We start from the raw sequence: 22,130 nt of genomic DNA, 5'->3' as shown, positions 1-22,130 counted from the left end.
GAACAAGACCTTTAATGTTTTTAGCTAGAAATTAATGATGAAAAATAAAAAATATAATTTCAAATGCATTAAATATATATATATATATATTTTTTTTTTTTTGTGTAAAAAAATTACAAGTGGCTTGTGAAGAAGAGAAAAAAACCAAATGCAAAAGGTTGCTAGCATTTCTCCACAACTTTTTCTTGAATCAACAAAAAAAATTATTAATAAAAACATTAACAGTAATGAAGCAATTCAAGAAAGAATTAATAAAACAAATCAAAGTTTAATTAAATTTATTTCGATTATAAAAGAGTCGCTTTCTAATACTAATATTAGTCTTAGTAAAAAAAAATTCAAATACTTTTTTTGACTTATCTTACTTTTCACAAGCATATGTATTTTACAAATTATCACAAACCAATGATAATTAATTAAGAATAATACTTGCATTCCCTCTTAGAGGAGAAAACTTTTAGTGTGTCCGGTACATCAAATGTCATAATACAATTGGTTGAAATTTGTTTTACTAACGATCTTACGTTTTTGTGTTAAAAAAATGACATGTGTTATCTGAAGAACAAGATCTTTATTGATAAGGGGAAGCATTTTTACGAAATCATCGGCACCATTACCAGTAGAACTTGATAGCCATTCGATGGAAGCTCATACCGTGAAGATTGAAGTCCCAAAATACAGGGACTGCAAAACAAAGTCCTAAATATGTTATTTAGCATTTTTAATAATCCCAAATTCCTTCTTTCATTTGTCCACGGAATCATCGGCTAATTAGATTTTACGAAGATAGCAACTTTTGCACTAACTTTTGCATTTAGATTCCTTCACTTCTTCAACTGACATGTGTCATTTTTTTACACAAAGAACAAGACCTTTAATGTTTTTAGCTAGAAATTAATGATGAAAAATAAAAAATATAATTTCAAATGCATTTGAAGTTTGAATAAGATGCAGCTATGTGTTGTGCAGTGCCATTCATATAGCTAAAAAGTTAATCATGATACTATTCACTTTACCCTTTATTTTTCTTTATCGTTAAAATTCAAAATTTTCAAGCCATTTTCATTAGTTTTCTTTAATTAATATGGTACAATTTCTTGTGTTTCTTAATTCATATGAAGTTTGAATAAGATGCAGCTATGTGTTGTGCAGTGCCATTTTACTTCATAAAGTTTCTTTTTACTCTGGCCTATTTTTTTATTATTATTTTTAAATGTAAGAGTTGAATGGTAAATAAAGGAGAGTTTTCTTTAATACGAACACGATTGATAATCATATTCTAATCTAATATGCACAAGCAAGGAGTTTCGAACCTGGAGGCGAGCGGAGAGTAGACTGCTATAGCTAACTTGATTAGATTCATATGTGCCCATTAAAATGAGAGTCTGTAGGATTTTACATCTCATTTTATTTATTTATTTATTTATTTATTTTGAATTTTACAATCATTAAGGAGAGGAGCAGGGTTTGAAACTATTACATTAATTTAAGGGAAGAACAAGGGGGCGGAGCTAGGACTTTTTTGGGTGGGCTAACTGAAATTAATTTAGTATCACAAAATTATATGTTGATTTTTTTTACCTATATAAAATTATATAATAATAAACATGAAATAACAACGATGAAATATAAACTTTTCTCAAAATTGTAATCTAATCGACAAATTCAAGGACCATATAAATATTTAACCTGCTAATTAAATCAAGAATAGTAAAAAAAGAGATTAACAACGTACCAATGTGACATTCATTGGAAAATCTCAATGGAAAGTAAGGAAATTACGGAGCTAGGGGTTTAATGGTTAATTAAAAGTTCTTTTCTTGAGTACGAAGCACAATGGCTAGATTGCACAGGGTAAAAAGTTTGTTTGTTTGTTTTTTTTTTTGTTTTTGTCAAACAATAAATTTGTTAGATTAGATGTTGGATTAGGGAGCTGACAGAGTTCGAACTTGCGCTATGGTGCAAGGGTAACACTCATCTCCGCCACTATAAAAGGATACGGAATAGAGATAGAAATCATTTTACTTTCAGCATAAAAAATATTATTTATTACCTATCATTCACTAACCTGTATTAAAATTGAGTGAGCTATATAGATTACATGCATTAACATAAGCTATTAAAACATGAATTAAACAATTTCTCCCACCTAAGCATTGTGGGCGGCCTTGGCTTAGGGCCGGCCTGAGTACTTAGGGGTCCTGTGCAAAACTTAGATGAAGGCCCTTTATTTTTTCTTAATGTAGTATTTTCTTTATTATTTTTCAATTTCGTTATCAATAAAATCTGAATACTACAAGTTGGTGCAATTGAAATAAGTCTGTTTGAGTGGACAACTGTGCTTTCTTTCTTCAAAGGTCTCCACTTCGAACAGGTTGCATTCTCTTTTTTTTTTTTTTTTTTTTTTTTTGTATAAATTTATATGCCTTTTTAAAGTTTATAAATTTGTAAAAATTAAGCAAAATAATGCCACAAGGACTCGAGCCCAACACCTGAGAGCAATTCCACTTTGCGCCAGCAACCATCTCATTTATCCATTCAAGTGAACAGTAATAGAGTCAAGTGAACAGTAATAGACCAAAGTATCTCCACCCCTAAAACCAAATAGCCTAGTCAATTTTATTAAAATATTATTAATTTTTATTATAAAATAATAATTTAATTTTTAACAAATGCATCTCTGCTCCCCTCCCCTGTCTTTGCCTCAGAAGCTCCCCCACCGCTCCCCTCTAATGTGAGAAGAAAGAAACCCATTAACAAGATGAAGGGATATGGGAGAACACAGTGGAAGGGATCTATCTATCTATCTCTCTCTCTTTGAACCTTAGCCTCGAGGAGGGCGTCGAAGGCGCCCAAACCCCCATCCCCGCCACCCTTTGCTCCGCCTGCAAATTGGCCTTCTTCAACCACAGCCTTGAGAAGCTCTGCACTAAGATCTCTTTGCGACGCGTTGATCGTGCGGGAGGTTGATGGCCCGGCTGACGTCAGATGGCCCGGCATGTGGGTCTGTCGATTTTAGGCAGGTTTCTTGCCTGGCTTGGGTTGGGTGCCGGTCAAAATGCTAGGCTGGAGTGGATAGCCTGGGTGCTGGGTTGGTTTTTTAGTTGGGTGCTGGCCTATCAGTTCCCTGGTGGAACTGCTATGAGCGAAGAGACAAAAGGCCTCCACCGCTAGCGCTGGAACATTTATTAGTATCATTTTGCACTTATCTAGTACATGTAAAGAAATATTGGGGGCCCTTCCAAATTGGGGGCTTGTGCAATGACACCTTTTGCACACCCTCAGGGCCGGCTCTGCCACGAGGAAGAAGAGTTTCGAACTGGAGACGCATTAGAAACTTAACACCCTATCCAATAAGATATTATATCACATGCACATATTTTTAATTTGACAAACCCAAATTCACAACCCTTGCATGCATTAATAAATCCCACTTCAAAAGGCTTATTTGGTGAGGTTTTTGTGCTTGTTCTTAATTTTCAGCACCATTCCTTGTATTTATAAGGAATCAAAGTGGGGAAGGCTGAACAATTCAAATTAGGTTGGAAGTATTGACCTATTAACATTAAGGGGAGGGAGAAAATGATGACAGCTATAGAGATTAGTATTATTGCTAGAGAAAACATCAAACCCTCCTCTCCGACTCCCACTCGCCTGAAAACCTTCGAGCTTTCAATTTTGGATCAAATGATTCCACCCACATACATTCCACTCCTGCTTTTTTATCCCACAAGTGATCATCAGAGAGTCCAGTAGTTAAAGGAGTCACCATCCGCAACTCGAACTCGCTTCTACCCTTTTGCCGGAACAATCAAAGATAACGCCTTTATCGAATGCAACGATGATGGGGCCTGCTTTAACGAAGCTCGAGTGAGCTACCTACCCTCACACATCCTCAATGAACCCGATCACGAAGTAATGAAACAGTTTCTGCCCATTAACTTCGAGTCCTCAGAAGCAGGCAAGGGATGTGTGCTGCTTGTTCAAGGCAACTACTACGAGTGTGGTGGAATGGCTGTAGGGCTATGCCTTTCTCACAAGATAGCTGATGCAGCCGCATTAAGCACATTCATCAGAAGCTGGGCTGCCACTGGTTCTGGGATTGGTGATGAGTGAGTGGTGATTCCTCTTTACAATTCAGTGGCAATGGCCACACCAAAAGACATCTCAGTGGACCCACCAGCTGTTGAGATGATACCACACAAATCTGTGACAAAGAGGTATGTATTTCATGGCTCAAAGATTGCTGCCCAAAAAGCTAGGGTTGCTAATAATTTTGTTGAAAACCCTACGGAGGTTGAAGCTTTAGCTGCCCTGATTTGGAAATGAGCAAGGAAGGCCTCAAGGATTACTTTAGGGTTTTCATCCAGGCCATCAGCATTTTACCAAAACGTGAACATTAGAAACAGAGTTGTCCCTCCTGAGCCTAACGAGTCTGTTGGGACTTTGTTGGGTCGTTCTTGCAAGGACAGAAGAGGCTGCTGAGACAGAGTTGTTAGACGTAATTAACTAAACAAGATTAAACATGAATCACAATCTAATAAGAACCAACCAATATTGTCTATGAGATAACTTAAGAAGAATGGCATACCTGCAGAAGTTCCTGAACTAGTAGCCATGGCGCTGAACTTTCAGTGAACCTTCTTCTCTCTTGCAGAATATCAAGAACTCGACTTACAATAGGTTTAAGTCCCAATATGAGCGTGTGTTCTGTGAGAGAAGAGGCCACTATATATGTATATATATATACACACATAGTCTTTCCATACCAGAAAATGATTCCCTATTAAAATCCTTGTAGAAGACAAATACTTGTTTTCCTTGTTCCATAAGAACTGATCTTAATGCTATACAAAACCTTTCTTAATTAAGGACTAACAATCCTCTTATCAATAAGACTTTTCTACCAAACTAAATACCTATAGCCGGTCCCTAAAACTTCTCTATCTCATACTCATTCCAACAAGAGTTGCATGGTTTGGTTGCTGAACTGAGGAAAGGGATTGAACAATTTACCAGTAAGGCCACCATTGAGTGACATTTCGGTAATTTCGGAGCTCAGATGGCGGCCATAGGGTTGTTAAGTAGGGATGACATGGATTTTTATGTGTGCACCAGTTGGTGTAGGTTTGAATTGTATGAGGCAGCAGGTTTTGGGTGGGGGAGGCCAATGTGGTGAACTCAGTAGCTAGGTTAAACTGTCTTTAATTTTTAAAATTATTATTATACAATAACTTTGTTTTTTTTTTAAACAAGTGATATTATCTACACTAAAGGGAGGGGGTGGGCTTAGCTAACAAAGAGTTAGCAATAATGTGGTTCAAACTCGCATTTGGCGAGAATCAAACCTAAGACTTCTCACTTACAACAAGTGAAAAGGAATACCACTAAACCGTAGCACTAAGTGTCTATCCTACAATAACTTAGATGTCCTTAATTGACCGCAACCTAATGAAAGAGAAATGAATGTAAATAGACTAGAAATACTTGATAGACTAAGCATTTCTATTGGTGCATTTTTCAAATTATTTGAATTTAAGGAACCCTTGAATTTAACAGTCGACATATTGTTTGAAATTTCAAATGTGCATTATTGTTTTAACAGTCTTCCTGCTTGATCAAGATCTTAGACCTCAATCCTAAAGCAGGAGCAAAAATATGGCTCAAGTGATGAACATTGAGATCACCAAGAAGGAAATCATAAAACCATCCTCTCCAACTCCCCACTACCTCAAAAGGTTCAAGCTTTCTCTTTTGGATCAGCTTGCTCCAGTAGCCTATGGTCCTCTGGTTCTTTTCTACCCCAACAATGTCAATGGGGTTGCGACGGAGGAAAGATCTCAGCAGCTGAAGAAATCACTCTCGGAAACCTTAACCCGCTTCTACCCTCTTGCCGGAAGAATCAAAGATAACATCTTTATTGATTGCAATGATGAGGGGGCTATTTACGTTGAAGCTCAAGTCAACTCGCTTCTCTCAACCTTCCTTCATCAACCCGATTTTGATTTTCTAAAATTGTTCCTTCCCATTGAGGTTGGATCCTCTGAAGCAGCAACTGGGCCTCTTTTACTTGTTAAAGCCAGTTTCTTTGAGTGTGGTGGATTGGCCATAGGCGTGTGCTTCTCACACAAGCTTGCTGATGCATCAACTCTTGGCCTTTTCGTCAAAGCTTGGGCTGCCACATCTCTTGGTATTGGTGACACTGTGGTACCGGACTTCAGCAGTGCAGCAATCCGATTCCCGCCTAGAGATTTCTCGGTGCAGAGGCCTGCCGTGGAGATGAAGATAGGAAAGTGTGTGACAAGGAGATTTGTTATTGATGGACCAAAGATGAGGGATCTTAAAGCTAAAGTCACTAGTGGAAGTGTTGAGAAACCGACAAGAGTTGAAGCTGTTACTAGCCTCATATGGAGTTGTGCAATGAATGCATCAAAATTAAGTTCAGGGGCTTCAAAGGTGTCAATGGTGTCACAATCGGTGAACATACGCAAACGGATTGTGCCACCATTGCTGCAAACCTCAGTTGGGAATCTTGTGGGGTACTACGCTGTAAGGACGGACGAGAGTGGGATAGAGTTGAAGGAATTGGTTTCCCAAATGAGGAAGGCAATGATCGAGTTTAATGAAAACCATCCCAAGAGATTGAAAGGGGAAAACATGTTCGAAGTCATTTGCGAGTATTTTAAAGAGATTGGAAGCATTATGAGAAGAGATGACATAAACTTCTTCATCTGCACAAGTGTATGCAACTTTGGAATATATGAGATTGATTTCGGGTGGGGGAAGCCAATTTGGGCGACCATCCCTGGTGGTACACTCAAGAATGTTGCTACTTTGATGGACACCATAGAGCGTGATGGAGTAGATGCATGGATAAGTTTAAGTGAGGAAGACATGGCCATATTCGAACGTGACCCGGAACTTCTTGCATTTGCTTCTGTAAATCCAAGTGTATTTGAACCTGTAACAAGGAGCTCTTCTCTTTAATTTCTTAGGATATCGTTGGTGTTTGTTTCTGTTTTGTGTTTCTAAAATTGTTCGTGCATGTTTGGCTCATAATTAATATGGTACCATTTCTTGTGTTTCTTAATTCATATGAAGTTTGAATAAGATGCAGCTGTGTGTTGTGCAGTGTCATTTTAATTGCATACAGTTTCTTTTTACTCTGGCCTATTTTTTTTGTGAAAGTTGAAGGGTAATTAAAGGATAGTTTTTTTTTTTTTTTTTAAATTAGATTGATAATTATATTCTATTCTAATATGCACACAAAGGTGGTTTTGGAAGGGAGTGAAATGTGCAATCGCACAGAACCCTAAATTTTAAGGGACCTCCAAAAACTATTTTAAGGAGGAGCCCTTTTATAAATTTCACATAGGGCCCTCAAAATCTCAGAGACGGCCCTATCTGCACATGGAGGAGGTTTCAAACTTGGGGGGCGTGCGGATGTGCCAGTTAAAAGGAGAGTTTGTAGGAATTCACATCACACGTTGTAATCTAACAAATCCAAATTCAAAACCTTTGCGTGCTTGTGCTTGTTTGGTGAGTTTTTGTGCTTGTGCTTAATTTTCCGACCATTCCTTGTTTTTATAAGGAATCAAAATGGATAAGGCTGAACAATTCTTCAAATTGGGTTGCCTTTCTCACAAGATAGCTGATGCAGCCACGTTGAGAACATTCATCAGAAGCTGGGCTGCCAGTGCTTTTGGTGCTGATCAGAGAGTGGTGAATCCTTTGTTCAATTCAGTGCCAATGGCCAACCAAAAGACATATCAGTGGACCCACCAGCCGTTGAGATATACTACACAATTCTGTGACAAAGAGGTTTGTATTTCACGGCTCAAAGATTGCTAATAATTTTATTGAAAACCCTACAAAGGTGGAAGCTTTAGCTGCCCTGGTTTGGAAACGTGCAAGGAATGCCTCAAGGATTACTTTATGGTTTTCATCCAGGCCAGCAGCATTTTACCAGAACGTGAACATTAGAAACAGAGTTGTCCCTCCTGTGCCTAATGAGTCTGTTGGGAACTTTGTGGGGGGGGGGGGGGGGGAAGGAAAGGGATTCAACAATTCAGCAGTAAGGCCAAAAGGGTTCTGTTGAGTGAGGATCGGAACCGCAGATGGTGGCCATAGGGTTGTTAAGTAGTGATGACATGGACTTTTATGTGTACACTTGGTTGGTGTAGGTTTGAATTGTAAGACGCTGCAGATTTTGGGTGGGGGGGAGCCAATGTGGGTGAGCTCAGCAGTTCCCACATGCAATAACATGGTGATTTTGGTTGACGCAGAAGATGGTGATGGAAGAGTGTTGGGTGAGATTGACATTAGAAGACATGAAGTATTTGAGTGTGACCAAGAGCTGCTCTTATATGCTTCTTTCAAACCAAATGTCTGGGAAACTGGATAACGTCCAAACTTATCATGTATGGGAGAAAATGGGTTTTTAATCCTTATTTAAGTGAATTAATAATACCATGTAACTATATTACATTCACACACAAAATATCTCCTTAACCAGTTCCAAAGTCCCACTTATTTGCTACTTCTTTACTTTTACACAAGTCCTAGTACTACTTTATTACACATGAACGGGTGCAACCACCTTGATCAAATTTGTAAGTTGGGCTGCCATAGCCTGTGCGGATGGTGATCAATTGCGTCCTGAGTTCGATGCAGCATCTACATTTCCCACAGGTGACCTGCCCAGAATCCAATATGAAGATGCACCAAAATATGAGAGTGTCTCTGCCACTAAGAGATTTGTATTTGATGCCTCAAAAATTGCTGCCCTCAAAGCCATGGTTGCCCACAAAGTGCACAACCCTACATGCACTGAAGTTGTTAATGCACTCATTTTCAAATGTGCCATATCCACCTTAATTAAATCACGTACTGACACTGCTACTACTACTATTTCGTAAATGTCAAATGGGCCGGTGCCTTTTACAACTTATCTGCTCCAGATAGTGGCCCTCTGAGCGGGGCTAACACCTCCATTTCCCGAAAGCTGTGTAGCTAACATGACTTGGTTCTTCACTGCAGCATCCAACGATCACGAGGACAATGATCATGTCTTGGAGTTATATGACATTGTGGCCAAAATGAGGGAGGGGAAGAACCAATTCTTGGAGACGTATGCCAAAAGATCGAGGGCAGAGGAATGGCCAGCACTCATGATTGAGTGGCTACAACAATTAGGGGAACTGTATAACAAAGTGGAGCAGCTCTCTTCTGGTGTTGCCGCCCAAAAAGGATCTGATTCTATCCGTCGGATCATTTGTTTCCGATTGATGCTTATCCTCATACAACCGATCACTTTGGAAAGCCAACTGATAACACTCTCCATCAGGCTACCAAAGGAATACCAATCCTGAATCTCAAATTCGAACCCAGAACCCGGTTCCGACAACGAACTCCGGCGAGTTTGTTGCTGTGGATTGCACGGATCCCTTCGAACCCAAACCCAGGTAGTTATTTTACCTTGCTATTTGTTGGTGGTACTGTGAGTGTGTGTGTGCAGGTATCCGACGGAATTTCTGCTCGACTCGCACGAAACTTCACCGCCGAAGTAGAAACACGAGCTCGTGTTCACGGTGAAACCAGAGAAACCGGAGGTCTCGTTGCCAGCATTGAACCTCTGAGACGAGTACAGAACGGGAGAGATCTGAGGTGGTTGCTCAGTTAAGGTGCCTTGTACCTGCTCGACGAATTGCTCCAGAGAATCTGCTCTTTTTTTTTTTTTTTTTTTCAGGGTGCCCAAGGTTATTCTGCGTTCAACCTTGCTTTATGGTGTTGACAACTCAAATCTGAATTATCATGGGCACAAATATCGTTTGTCCATGGGGTTTTCTTGCAGAGATGGTTACGCCGACAACTAATATGCCCCCCGCTCAACCAATTCTGAAGGCAAGGACTTTTGCTTCTGTGGTTTCCATCCCAATTGAAGACGTCCATCTCAGCCAACTTCCAACTCCGGTTGTGCGTGGGGACAAAACATATGTCAAAATTAGCGAGGATCTATACCAAGAACAGTTGAAGCTGTTTCAAAATAATCTCCTTGGGCGTTTGCTCCTAAAAAAGGGTTCTACGCCAATGAAGACCGGTGCTCTAAAATCTTGTTTAGAAGATGCATGGCGTCCTACTGCACCATGGAACCTGGTTCTTATAGGTAAAGGTTATTTTGATATCCATTTCAATAAGGAAGATGATATGCGACGGGCATGGGGTGGCGGTACGTGTACTCTCGCTACTGGTTTATTCAGGTTATCAAAATGGACGCCAGATTTTAAACCAGGTGATGTTCTCCCTCAAACCCAGGCTCAGGTATGGATTAAAATTTTTGGTTTGAGTCAGGAATATTGGCATCCTAGACACTTGATGGAAATTGCGAGAGGGGTTGGCACTCCCTTGCAACTAGATTCAGCTACAAGGGAAAGGCAATATGGTTATTATGCACGTATATTAGTTGATGTCAATCTTGCAGATGATTTACCTACATCTCTTATGGTTGAAAGAGAAAGCCATGGCTTCCCGGTTGAGGTGGTTTATGAAAATTTACCGCCCAAATGCAGTCACTGTGGTTTGATAGGGCACTTGGCTAATAGTTGCAGACAACTTAAACAGATGTCGAGAGGTCGTTCTCGTAGCCAGACGCGAAAGGGTGGTAACATGGGGGACAACATGGAATATCGTCCCAAAATAGATACAACAATACCAGTTAATGTCTTTTGTGGGTCACATGCTCCTGAACCTCTTCAACAGGTTGATCAATTGTTGCTTGCAGGTATTGAGGCAGTGGATGATGGTAATGATGATCCCATTCTTCAGTCTCCTCTTGGAATAACGCCAATTGTTTCTGGTAATGTCATACCAGAGACTGACACCGCTGATACGGCCTTAGGGGCCATTGCCCAAGCTGTGAATAACTCTGAATTTGAAGAACATGGTATTCAATCCCCTGGGATTTCTCACATTAGCAATTCTATGACCGGATCGCTGTCTCCAGATGGATCACATCCTCAGAATGGTCTTTCTTATGGTCAGCATTTGGGCAACACCAATGTCCCAAATAATCTTGGCCCACATGATCTCTGTGATGACTCTAGCACTCCTCCTGGCTTTGAACAGGTTGAGAAGGTTGCTCAGAATAGTCAGCATTTGGGCAACACCGATGTCCCAAATAATTTTGGCATGCAGGATCCTCATGACAACCATATCATTCCCCCTGGTTTTGAACATGTTGCGACATTAGCTAAGGATGTCATCGATATTGTCAATCACATAGAAGGCTGTGATATGGATGGTTTTACTCCTGTGTTATCTAACAGTCAAAAGAAAAAACAAAAGCAGCTTGCCAATCCTAATCAACCCTATGATAAACCATATCCGAGTAGGGTCCGAGGAATACCAGCTCGTTATAAATGAAGGTTCTCTTCTGGAATATTCGTGGCATTGGTAACGATGACTCTCGGACGGAGCTCTCTAACATCTGTCGGTTGCATCACCCGGATTTGGTTTGCATTGCGGAGCCCATGGTGACTTTTAATTCTATTTCAGCTGCTTATTGGGATTCTTTAAATTTATCTGCTTTTACTTTTAATTCTAGAGGAACTCTTGCTCCCAACCTTTGGTTACTAACATCTTTGGCTTGTGCAGACCCTTTAGTTATTTCTATATCTGATCAACAGGTTACGGTTCGTTGTACTTTTGATCATATCCCAAGCCAGTTCACTTTTGTTTATGCAAGCACTTCATCTATCAAAAGACGAGACTTGTGGGCTGACTTTACCTCTCTGCGCCCACAAACACAAGTTCCATGGATGGCTATTGGCGATTTCAACGCTATCCTGGGTGCCCACGAGCAAATGGGAGGAGGCAGACCGTCCCAAGCTTCATGCGCTGAGTTTAGTAACATGTTTGACACTTGTAACTTTACCCACTTGAACACATCTGGGGCAGCCTTTACATGGTCTAATGGCTGGAGGTCCCGTGGTCGCACTGAAAGAAGGTTAGATCGCTCCTTGTGTGATATAAGTTGGTTAGATTCTTGGCCCCACTCTAACTGCATAGCGTTGCCAAAGGTAGTCTCAGATCACAACCCCCTTATCTTCTCTGGTTCTAGAGTTTTGAGCAGCGGTCATCGTCCTTTCCGTTTTCAATTAATGTGGGTTCAACATCCATCTTTTCGAGAAACTGTAACTCATTGCTGGAGAAATACAGTTGTCTATGGTTGTCCTATGTTTACCATTTTGCAAAAATTGAAAGCTCTAAAAACCTGCTTGCGCCAATGGAATTTTTCGGTTTTTGGTGATGTTCATAATAGAGTGGCTAATGCTCGGCATAATCTTTCTATAATTCAACAAAGAATTTCAACTGAGGGTATAAATAATGATCTTTTCGAGGAGGAGATTGTCGCCAAGAATACAGTAATAGAGTCTCTTCAAATGCAGGAGGCATTTTGGAAAGATAGAGCTCGTGTTAAGTGGTTAACTAAAGGGGATAGAAATTCTTCTTTCTTTCATGCCTATGCTCGTATTAAATCATCCAGCTCTCATATCAGTTGTATTCTTGATGGAAACAATCTTCTTACTGACCCGCTGGCAATGGAGAACCATATTGTTAATTTCTATCAGACTCTGTTCGGCTCTTCTTTCACCCCTTCAGGTATTGATGAGGTTTGCGAGGTCATCCAGCCGATGGTCACAGACTCTGAAAATGATCTCTTATCTGCATTACCTACTGATGAGGAAATTAAGGAGGCAGTTTTCTCATTAAGTGCTTCCAGTGCGCCAGGGCCAGATGGTTTTCCAGGTTTTTTCTATCATCACTGTTGGGATATTGTCAGCTTTGATGTTATTCAATTTGTGAAGCGATTCTTTCAATCAAATTGGTTATACCCCAATGCCAATAATAATTTCTTAGTTTTGATACCGAAGGTGGAAGACGCTATTTCCATGACTCATTTTAGACCTATTGCTTTGGCAAACTTTCTCTTTAAGATTATTCCCAAAATTTTGGCAGTTCGTCTTTCTCATGTTGTTCAACGCATTATTTCTCCACATCAAGCTGCTTTCATACCTGGCCGACGTATCACAGATTGTATTGGCCTTGTTTCAGAATGTTTCAATGTGCTTGACAAAAAAACTCGTGGTGGCAATATGGGAGTCAAAGTTGATATAGCTAAGGCTTTTGATACTCTTGATTGGTCATTTCTATTGCGGGTGCTTACTAACTTTGGGTTCTCCACTTGTTTTATAGATTGGGTTTCTACCATCTTAAGATCTGCTAAATTGTCCATCCTAATCAATGGTTCCCCGCATGGTTTTTTCTCTTGTTCCCGAGGAGTGCGCCAAGGGGATCCTCTCTCTCCGTTACTTTTCTGTCTAGCTGAGGAGGCTTTATCAAGGGGCCTGAGTCGTCTCCAACTTGATGGGCTTACTAAGCCAACTTTTGCTCCAAGAGGTTGTATCTCTCCTTCTCACGTTCTCTATGCAGATGACTTATTCATTTTTTGTAGAAGTGATGGTGTCACCCTGCGTAATTTGCAAGGTTTATTCGATAGATATAGTAGAGCCTCTGGTCAATTTATCAATAAGGCAAAAAGTACTTTCTACTTGGGCTCTACCTCAAGGCATCGCAAAGCTGTGGTTGAGAGTTACTTGGGTTTCAAAGAAGGCAAAGCACCTTTTGTCTACTTAGGAGTTCCAATCTTCTGTGGCAAGCCTAAAAGGAGTCATCTTCAAGCCTTGGCAGATAAAGCTAAAGCTAAGTTAACTGGTTGGAAGGGGAAACTTTTATCTATGGCAGGAAGAGTTCAACTCACTCAATCAGTTTTTCAAAGTATGCTCTTGCATAGCTTTTCTGTTTATAAGTGGCCTTCTTCCTTGCTGAGGTCTCTTTCACGATGTGCTCGCAATTTTATATGGTCTGGTGACGTAACCTCCAAAAAGTATGTTACCGTTTCTTGGCGTCAGATATGTGCTCCGAAAAATGAAGGTGGTTTGGGTTTGCGTGATCTTGGCTCTCTTAACACTACAGCTCTCTTAAAGCTTGGATGGCTTATTATTACTACTGACTCCCCTTGGAGTATTTATCTTCGGGAACGTTTCAAGCTACATGGTCGCCTATATTCTTGTAGTTATAAGCGATCTTCTATATGGCCTGGTATTAAATCCATTCTTCATATCTTGTTTCAGAATTGTCGTTGGGTGATTGGAAATGGTTCTACTACTTCCCTTTGGGTTGATAAATGGCTGGATAAGCCTATTGTGGACGTCGTTGGCGCAACAGAGATTGCTCCTTCTTTATCTCGTACTAAGGTCTCAAATATTATTCGTATGGGAAAATGGGTTATTCCTTCTATTTTTTCTTCTACTTTCCCAGACCTAACTAAAGAGATTTTAGAAATGCCTCTTCCAATTGATGAGGATAAGGACGTTTTAATTTGGGAAGTTTCTACATCTGGTGTTTTTTCGTTTTCCGATGGCTATGAAATTGTTCGTCATCGGTTTCCTGTCAAGAGTTGGGCTTCCATTATCTGGCGTCCTTTCATCCCACCTCGTTACTCTATTTTAGTTTGGAAGATTCTATTCAACAAGCTCCCAACGGAGGATCAACTTCAGCGCCGAGGCATCCCGTTGGCTTCAATATGCCAACTATGTCACAAGAATTCTGAATCTATTGACCACTTATTTTCTAGCTGTGAATTTGCACAATGTGCTTGGCGTTGGCTAGCTACCCAATTTGGCACTACTATTCCACCTACGGGCTCCCTCTCTGATCTATGGCTTGATTTTCTGTCAAAGCGGTTTTCTCCGCATCTTCGCAATGTCTGGCTAGCTTCAGGGTTTTTCTTACTAATGGCTATTTGGAAGATGCGTAATAAAGTGAAGTTTGAAGGCAAACCTCCCTCATTCTCACGTCTCTGCCGCTCCACCTCGGCCTGGATTAGGCAGGTTGGAGCTCTCACCCCTGGCCATGTACGAGGCATTTTGGATAGGCAACTTTTAGTCTCTCTTGGAGTATCGCCTAACTCCTGTAAAGCTCCTTCTATTATCCCTGTTCTTTGGCACCCCCTTCCTTTTTCTTGGGTCAAAGTGAATACGGATGGCCTTGCTAAAGGTAATCCGGGTCCTGCGGCATGTGGCGGGGTTTTTCGAGATTCTGCGGGTTATTTTCTTGGCGGCTTCTCCCTAAGCTTGGGCCATCGTACTTCTTTCTATGCGGAGCTCCAGGCTGTCATCCTTGCTGTCGAATTGGCCCACGCGCGGGGCTGGCAAAATTTATGGTTTGAAAGCGACTCTTCTAGTGTAATATCATGTTTTGCTTCTGGATCTTTCTCTCCCCCTTGGTCGCTCCAGACACGCTGGAACAATTGTACTCTCCATTTGCAGAACATGGGTTTTCGTTGCTCTCATATTTTTCGAGAAGGGAATGTTGTTGCTGACAAATTAGCCAATTTAGGGCTTCTATCATCTTCACTTGTTTGGCATTCCACTCCCCCAATAGAGATCCTTCCTCCTCTGCACTCAGATTTCTTGGGCATGCCAACCTACTGGTTTGTCTCCTCTTCTTGATGTGTGTTCTCCTTTCTTTTCCTAACCTTTTTGGATTCCCTTTTGTTTTGCAGTTTGTCTTGCAGGTTATTACCTTTAAGGTTTATAGAGGGGTTTGGGCTTTTGTCCGCCTCGTCTTTTCCTTGTATTTTCTTTTCCAAGAGGGGTACGGTTTATGTCCCCCCCCTCTTTTTCCGGTATTTCCTTTCTCAAAAGGGGTAAGGTGCATGTCCCCCCCTTGTATTTTTTTTTTTTTTCTTGTTCTTTGAGGGGTTAGGTTTATGTCCCCCCCTGTCTAGGTGTATCTTCTTTTTTCTTATCAATAAATTTCCCTCGTACCGCCGAGGTTCTCCAAAAAAAAAAAAAAAAAAAAAAAAAAGACATCACCAGTGATGACGTTGCACATATATTTTCAGTTCTTTTGATATGAATTGTTAATTTTATTGGATCTGATCAGGAAACACGAGCACTAATAAGATAATCAAACTGCAAAGGAGATAGTTACTCATTCAACCTACAGACGTGAAAGTGAATTTTTCTTTACATTACCACCAATTGGGGACTTAAGCAACGAGATGAACTCTCCGTCAAGTTCAAACTTGGCCATGTCTTCCTCCATCAAGCTAAAATATGACTCGATTCCATCACCATTTTTGGTGTCCATGAAAACTATCTGATTAGAGATGCCCGTGGCAGCCTGGCTCACCCATGCAGGCTTCCCCCAACCAAAATCAGCCTCATACATAGGAAACCTACACAAACTCGAAAAGGATAACGTCACAAGCTCTCCTATTACGGCCCTCTCCATTCTTTTCCTCATGAAATCCAAATGTTCTTGATATCCCTCTTGAAATCTCCTAATGTAACTATTGTCAATTTTCTCAATTTCCTCCATTACCTGCCTCACAAGGCGGTGGCGCTCCTCCCCATTAACCGACGTTGGAGTTGCAGTGGCAGCCCTGTAATAATTCCCAAAAGCATATTGAGACACTGGTGGATCAAATCTTGGCCGCAGATCCATAATGCAAACAGCTGTGTACAAAGTTTGCGTAGTTTCAGGTGGTTCTCTAGGCCTTGATGACAGAAAGATGTTCCACAAGAAAGCTGATAAGGCCTCAACTCTTGAAGGGCGTTTATGAGTTTTTGAAAACTCCATGCTTTCTTGGTATCTCGATCTTAAAGCCTCAACCTTTGCCCCATCAAACACAAACCTCTTGGTTATGATTGCTTTCCTGTTGGTGATTATAGAAACCCCTAAATACCCTTCCATATTTCTTGGTGGAAAAACTGCGGCTGCAGAAAAATCTGGAGCAACGAAAATATTGCTACAATTCTTAGCAATAGCTGCCCAATTGTTGACGAATATAAAATATGACAACGCATCAGCGATCCTGTGCGACATACAAACGCCAATTGCAAATCCTCCACAATCAAACATGCTGAGTTGAACACCGAGGGGTATTTCAGTAGCTTCAGATGTCTTGAAGGACAAGAATTTGCTCAGGTCAGACTCAGAGAGAAGAGGGTTGGCGATCACATCGGAAAGGAGTTGGGATTTAACCTTGGCTTCAAAGAATGGGACGCCTTGGTCACTGCAGTGAACAACGAGATTGTGTTTGACTCGGCCGGCTAACGGGTAGTAATGGGTTAAGACTTTGGACAAAGAAGTCTTGAGGATGTTTGATATTTGAGTGACGGTTTTGGTGCCGTCGCCGTCGGAGCTGTAAAAGTAGATAAATTGCATGTATGCATGGGGAGCTAATTGATCGAGAAACGAGAGCTGGTGATGGTGGAGACGGTTTGGGGTTGGAGAAGATGGTTTGATGATCTCTTTGGAAATTACTTCAACTTCAATCTCCATTCTCATTTATTTCTCACCTACTGACAATTGAATTGACATTAGAAATGTATGGCAATATATCTCCTGCATTTTATGATCCTATAACAACAACTAAGTTTTATTCCATTATTTCATTAAGTGACGTTGATTGTATGAATCTAGAATGTCACTGTTTTGTACAATGTCTTCCGCTAACTTCAAGTATTTTATATCTTTTCTTAAAATCTTTTTTCAAATATTCCCTTACTATTTTTCCTCCGAACTTTCATCTCATAATCGTTTTTAACAGATCATTTTATGATCCTATACATATGAATTATTGGGAAAACTGTAGATGGACCACTTTCTCGATAACCCAACTTAATCTTTGCCTAAAAGACAAGAATCCCAAAAGCTATTGCGTCCATATGAATTATTAGGGAAACTGTAACTGGACCACTTTCTCGATAACCCAACTTAATATTTGCCTAAAAGACAAGAATCCCAAAAGCCATTGGGTCCATATGAATTATTGGGAAACTGGCTCAATATCGGAAAGAGATCATCTCCAGATCTTTTTCACTATGGTCACCGGATTAAGTGATTTGGACTCTTGAAATTTGATTCAACGGCTAAAAACAAGGGCATTCTTTAATAGTTATAATAACTTTAGCAGTTGGATCAAATTTCAAGGGTCCGGATCACTTGATCTGGTGGCCTTGGTGGAAGAGATCTGGAGAGGATCTCTTTCCCTCAACATCAATCACATGTTCTGACGAGCAGTGGCGAAGCCAGGAATTGTCGAGGGGAAGGGCGAAATTTAGAAGGTTAAGAGGTCCCAATAAAAACTTAAGTAAAAAGAAAATGTTCTTTACAATAAGAGGCACAAGAAACACACAACAAAACCAAAACAAATCATCTTTTGCATTTGATTGCCACAGAAAACCAGAACTGTTATTCTCAACAGGCTTTACTGACTAGATAGTATTGACCAAATGGAGAAAGGCATTCCAGCTAAAAGATAGTTTTGGTTTGCTACTAACCAAGACTTGAATAAAACACATGAATACATTTGAATAATAAACACATGAAACACAATGAACCATACTTGCATCATTCGAAGCTAACTTAAGTTAGTGACTTATGCCAAAAGGGTATGGGCGTCTCCGTCCCTTAAGATGTCATCTTCAATACCCTCGAATGTTAAAGTTTTCCTGAAATGTGAGCAGAAATTAGAAAATCATCTCCATATGACCTTTTCTAAAGATTGAAAAGATTTTCTATGTTTCAAATAATCAATCATCAAGGATAACTCTGCAAAATGCATTCTCTATCAACCAAGAGCTGAATGAGTTTCATAGATGTATGAGGCCTTGAGATAAATAAAGCCAACTGTTTGATACCAAGCTTGAGTCTCAACCGCCAATTATAACGTTAAATGAAAAGAAATATGTTTCATATGTAAGTCAGTGAAGCAATAAAACCAAAACTATATTTCTTATCTTTCGTATCTGCCACAGAAAACCAGAACTATCAACTAGTGGGTATTGACCAAATCGCTTCATTCTCTTAGACACATTTGGTTCTTATTTTTCAACAGATTCAATTCCATAAATTTAACCAAAATAAAAACAAGAACAATATTTGAACTTAGGAACAAATCCAATTCAACAGAAGATTTGGAATTAGAACATAACAGAGTTCAAGATTTAAGAACCCAATAAAATCTCTAAATCTAGCTAGAAAATAATTTATTTTTCAATCGTACATCCTCCTACAACTTAATTTGGTCTGATTGAGACGAAGTAGATGATCATATGATGGGTGAGGTGGTTATTTCGAGCCTTTGAATTCAATAGAGAAACCGAGTGAAAGGGAGATAGAGCAGAGCAAGGACTAGAGAGAGGCTCAACGGTGGAGATCTAATATCAGGCTTCAAAACAAAACGAGCGTTTCATTTATTTAGTTTTCCATCCCATGCCCAAAACGACATAGTTTTGGCCCGGGTGTTTTGAAAAAAAGAAGAAGAGAAACATAGCAACTACATCGCTGCAGTGCAGCGCAACGCCAAAACCAGAACTAACCAAGATTCCAGTAGAGTAGAGGGGTGGAATTCTCACTTTCAGTGGCGATTTACGATGAGTGGAGGGGCGGCCGCCCCTTCTTACCCCTTTGTAGCTTTGCCATTGCTGGCGAGTACAAATTATACTTGTGTTAAGTTTGATATTTAATTAGTGACTTATTTATTATGTGGTCTAACTCAATCCTTCTTCTTAAAATATTTTTGTGTATAAATAATAATAATAATCACTAGGGGTGGGCGTGGGTTGGTTTGGGTCGGTTTTGGGCCAAAACCGATCTAGCGGTTTGGCTAAAATTGCAAACCAAAATCGATCAAGCCGAGTCTAAAACCGATTAGGTCGGTTATCCTATAATAGCTAGTTGGTTTGAATCGGTTTTTGGTTTATGGATGATGCTGGGGGCTAGGGGTGGGCAAATAGGTCCTGAACTAGCGAGTAGGGGCAGGTACTAGCAGTTCGGGACAGGTTCGGGTGGGTCTAAATTTTTTTATATCACAACGGGGTGGGGCGGGTTCCTAATTCCTGAAGACACAGGCCTCCGACCCGAACCGTACCTAGTGTCTTTTGGTGGAGATTACATCTATGTTGTTCAAATCTCACACACACAGATACCGTTCACTTTCACAAAGAATGATTCCCAGACTGAATGATGAATCTTCTCTCCTTAGCCTTCCCTCTAGTATCACAATCGTCGATTCTCACTTTCCTTCCTCACGATCTCTCTCTCCAAGAGTCCAGACTGACTCTTCCCACTCGAATCGCGATAGTTGAGATCCCGCAGCTTCTCAGAAGTTGACTCTGAGTCTTCGACCACCACCTTCCCATCCTCTCAACTTCGACCACCACCTCACGGATATCTTGATTTATCATATTTTTTTCAAATTTTATTACAAATTTTAATCATATCTGTTTTACTCTGTAATCATCCCAGCCTTCCAGGTCCTCTATCTTATCGGAATTGTCCAGCAGAAGTCAAGACTGCAAGCAGCAGGCGGCCAATCAGTCCAAGTCCACCGTCGTCGAAGAGGGCGACACTGAGAAGCATTGGCTTTACAGGAACAAGGAACGGCAACAGCAGCCGCAGAGCGCTCGCAGGGGTAAGAGCAACGATAAGGGTTCGACTGTTTTCGGCCAGGGCGCTGCCAAGTTTCCCTTGAGCAACATGAGGTTTCCGTTGGGTATGTTCATATTTCTTCTTCTTTCAAAATTGTGATTGGGTATGTTCGGATTGAGCTATGCATTTTTGTTGATGAATTTGAGTTAGGTGGTTTTGTGTTTTTTTTGTTTTTTAATTTTATTTTCCAATTTAATCAGATGAATAGCTAAATGTTTGATCTTGTATTGATTCTGTTTTGTTTCTGTAATTCATTGGATAATTTTTATTTTTTATGATGGATTGTTGAGAAAACTGAGACGGATTTGTCTAATTGAGTGGTAAAATCATCGACCACCACATTCTCTATGGTGAATTGAGTCAATCTAAGTGGGGACAGGTTGTGAGGTTGAAATCTGGGTTCTTTAGGAATGGTTAATCTGACTAGAACTTCCTAGGATTTGTGGGTTGTGATGTGGGATTCAAATTTTGTTAGCTTTTATCCTTGCTTTCAATCTGTGCAGCTGTTGTCCGGCGTTTTCCCCTCTTCCATATCTGACCTCCACCGCCTTAAAGTCGTCGTACTCGCTGGGGTGAGTGAAGATTTGGACTCGTGGGGACCAGTAGGAACCAGCCCGTTTCAAAAGGGCCGGGTCCCATTTTGAAAAATCCAAACCCTACCCCGCCTCGTCCCTTTTTATTTACAAAAAGGTCCGGTCCGATTCCTTCAATTTTGGGCCCGGCCCGGGCCGTGCCCAACCGCGGGGGCTGCTGCTCTCTCTCTCTCTCTTCTCTGCTTCATGGGAGAGCTAAACGCTCTCACCCACTCCCAAAAATAGCAGCTGCCTTTTTGAAACAAAATGCATCACTCACTCCATTCAGCCAAAAGCATACAAAAAAGTAAAAAAAACAACACACCAACCTTTCTCTTCCTTCAGCCGAATGCAGGCAACCAAAAAACAAGGGCCACAAATTTGGCCAAAATTCAACAAAAGCCACTCCAACCCTCTAGAACTCACGGGTTCTCTCCAGCCTCCCCTCCATCCATCACCCTCTTCAAAATTTTTATTAACTTCGTTCTTTCCGTCAAGTTTCAGAACTCTCTCTTTTTCTCTTCCTCTGCTTTATCTTTCTTTCTCACACTCAAGTTCCTCCATCACTCTCGCCAGGTAAAATTCCTCTTTTTCTCTCTTTTGATTATTACCTGTTAAACAAAGAAGGATGTTGATCAACTGAAGAGACGGCAAGAACAACGCTGGGTTTCGACCACGCAGGAGTGTGAGCAAAGGCAAGGGAAAGTGGCTCTTATGATCGGTGCGGTTCGGTTAACCTCGGTTTGAAAATTCTGGGAATCGCTTGCAGGACCGATTATGATCGGTGCGGTACAATTTAATTATCGAAAATTTAAAATAAAATAAAAAATTTAAACCAAACCAATCCGTCGATACGGTTCGAACGGTTCAGTCGGTTTTTTTTTTCTTCTCAACGTCCAGCCCTAATAATCACAAATCAAAAGAATCAAATGGCACAAAACACTAAAACCAAATCCAAACAAGAAGCAGACAATGACCCTACCCATTAATTAG

The 22,130-nt window shown here is 40.6% G+C and overlaps 4 protein-coding genes across 4 annotated transcripts in view; 3 read left to right on the top strand and 1 right to left on the bottom strand.

The window, feature by feature from the left end:
- The first annotated feature begins 3,441 nt into the window (after positions 1 to 3,441).
- LOC126606572 (uncharacterized) overlaps positions 3,442 to 22,130 on the top strand; it is a 72,903-nt gene continuing 54,214 nt past the window's right edge. The window contains exon 1 of the mRNA XM_050273973.1: positions 3,442 to 3,456. The gene's annotated coding sequence lies outside the window, so the exon portion shown is untranslated. The remainder of the gene's footprint in view (positions 3,457 to 22,130) is intronic.
- On the top strand, positions 5,545 to 7,148 carry LOC126606569 (BAHD acyltransferase At5g47980-like). The gene has a single exon (XM_050273970.1). The coding sequence runs from the start codon at positions 5,659 to 5,661 to the stop codon at positions 6,985 to 6,987; it is 1,329 nt and encodes a 442-aa protein (XP_050129927.1). The 5' UTR covers positions 5,545 to 5,658; the 3' UTR covers positions 6,988 to 7,148.
- Positions 7,600 to 8,404, top strand: LOC126607872 (uncharacterized). Its single transcript, XM_050275574.1, has 3 exons — positions 7,600 to 7,821; positions 7,877 to 8,093; positions 8,184 to 8,404. The coding sequence occupies exons 1-3, from the start codon at positions 7,600 to 7,602 to the stop codon at positions 8,402 to 8,404; spliced, it is 660 nt and encodes a 219-aa protein (XP_050131531.1).
- LOC126606568 (stemmadenine O-acetyltransferase-like) lies at positions 8,422 to 17,581 on the bottom strand. Its single transcript, XM_050273969.1, has 2 exons — positions 16,101 to 17,581; positions 8,422 to 9,200 (listed from the first exon to the last, which is right to left on the bottom strand). The coding sequence occupies exons 1-2, from the start codon at positions 17,416 to 17,418 to the stop codon at positions 9,169 to 9,171; spliced, it is 1,350 nt and encodes a 449-aa protein (XP_050129926.1). The 5' UTR covers positions 17,419 to 17,581; the 3' UTR covers positions 8,422 to 9,168.

Source organism: Malus sylvestris, chromosome 16 (genome assembly GCF_916048215.2).
Source record: "Malus sylvestris chromosome 16, drMalSylv7.2, whole genome shotgun sequence".
In the NCBI taxonomy this organism is placed as follows: domain Eukaryota; kingdom Viridiplantae; phylum Streptophyta; class Magnoliopsida; order Rosales; family Rosaceae; genus Malus; species Malus sylvestris.
The sequence above is the reverse complement of the archived record's forward strand: the minus strand, read 5'-3'. Positions and strand labels throughout refer to the sequence as shown.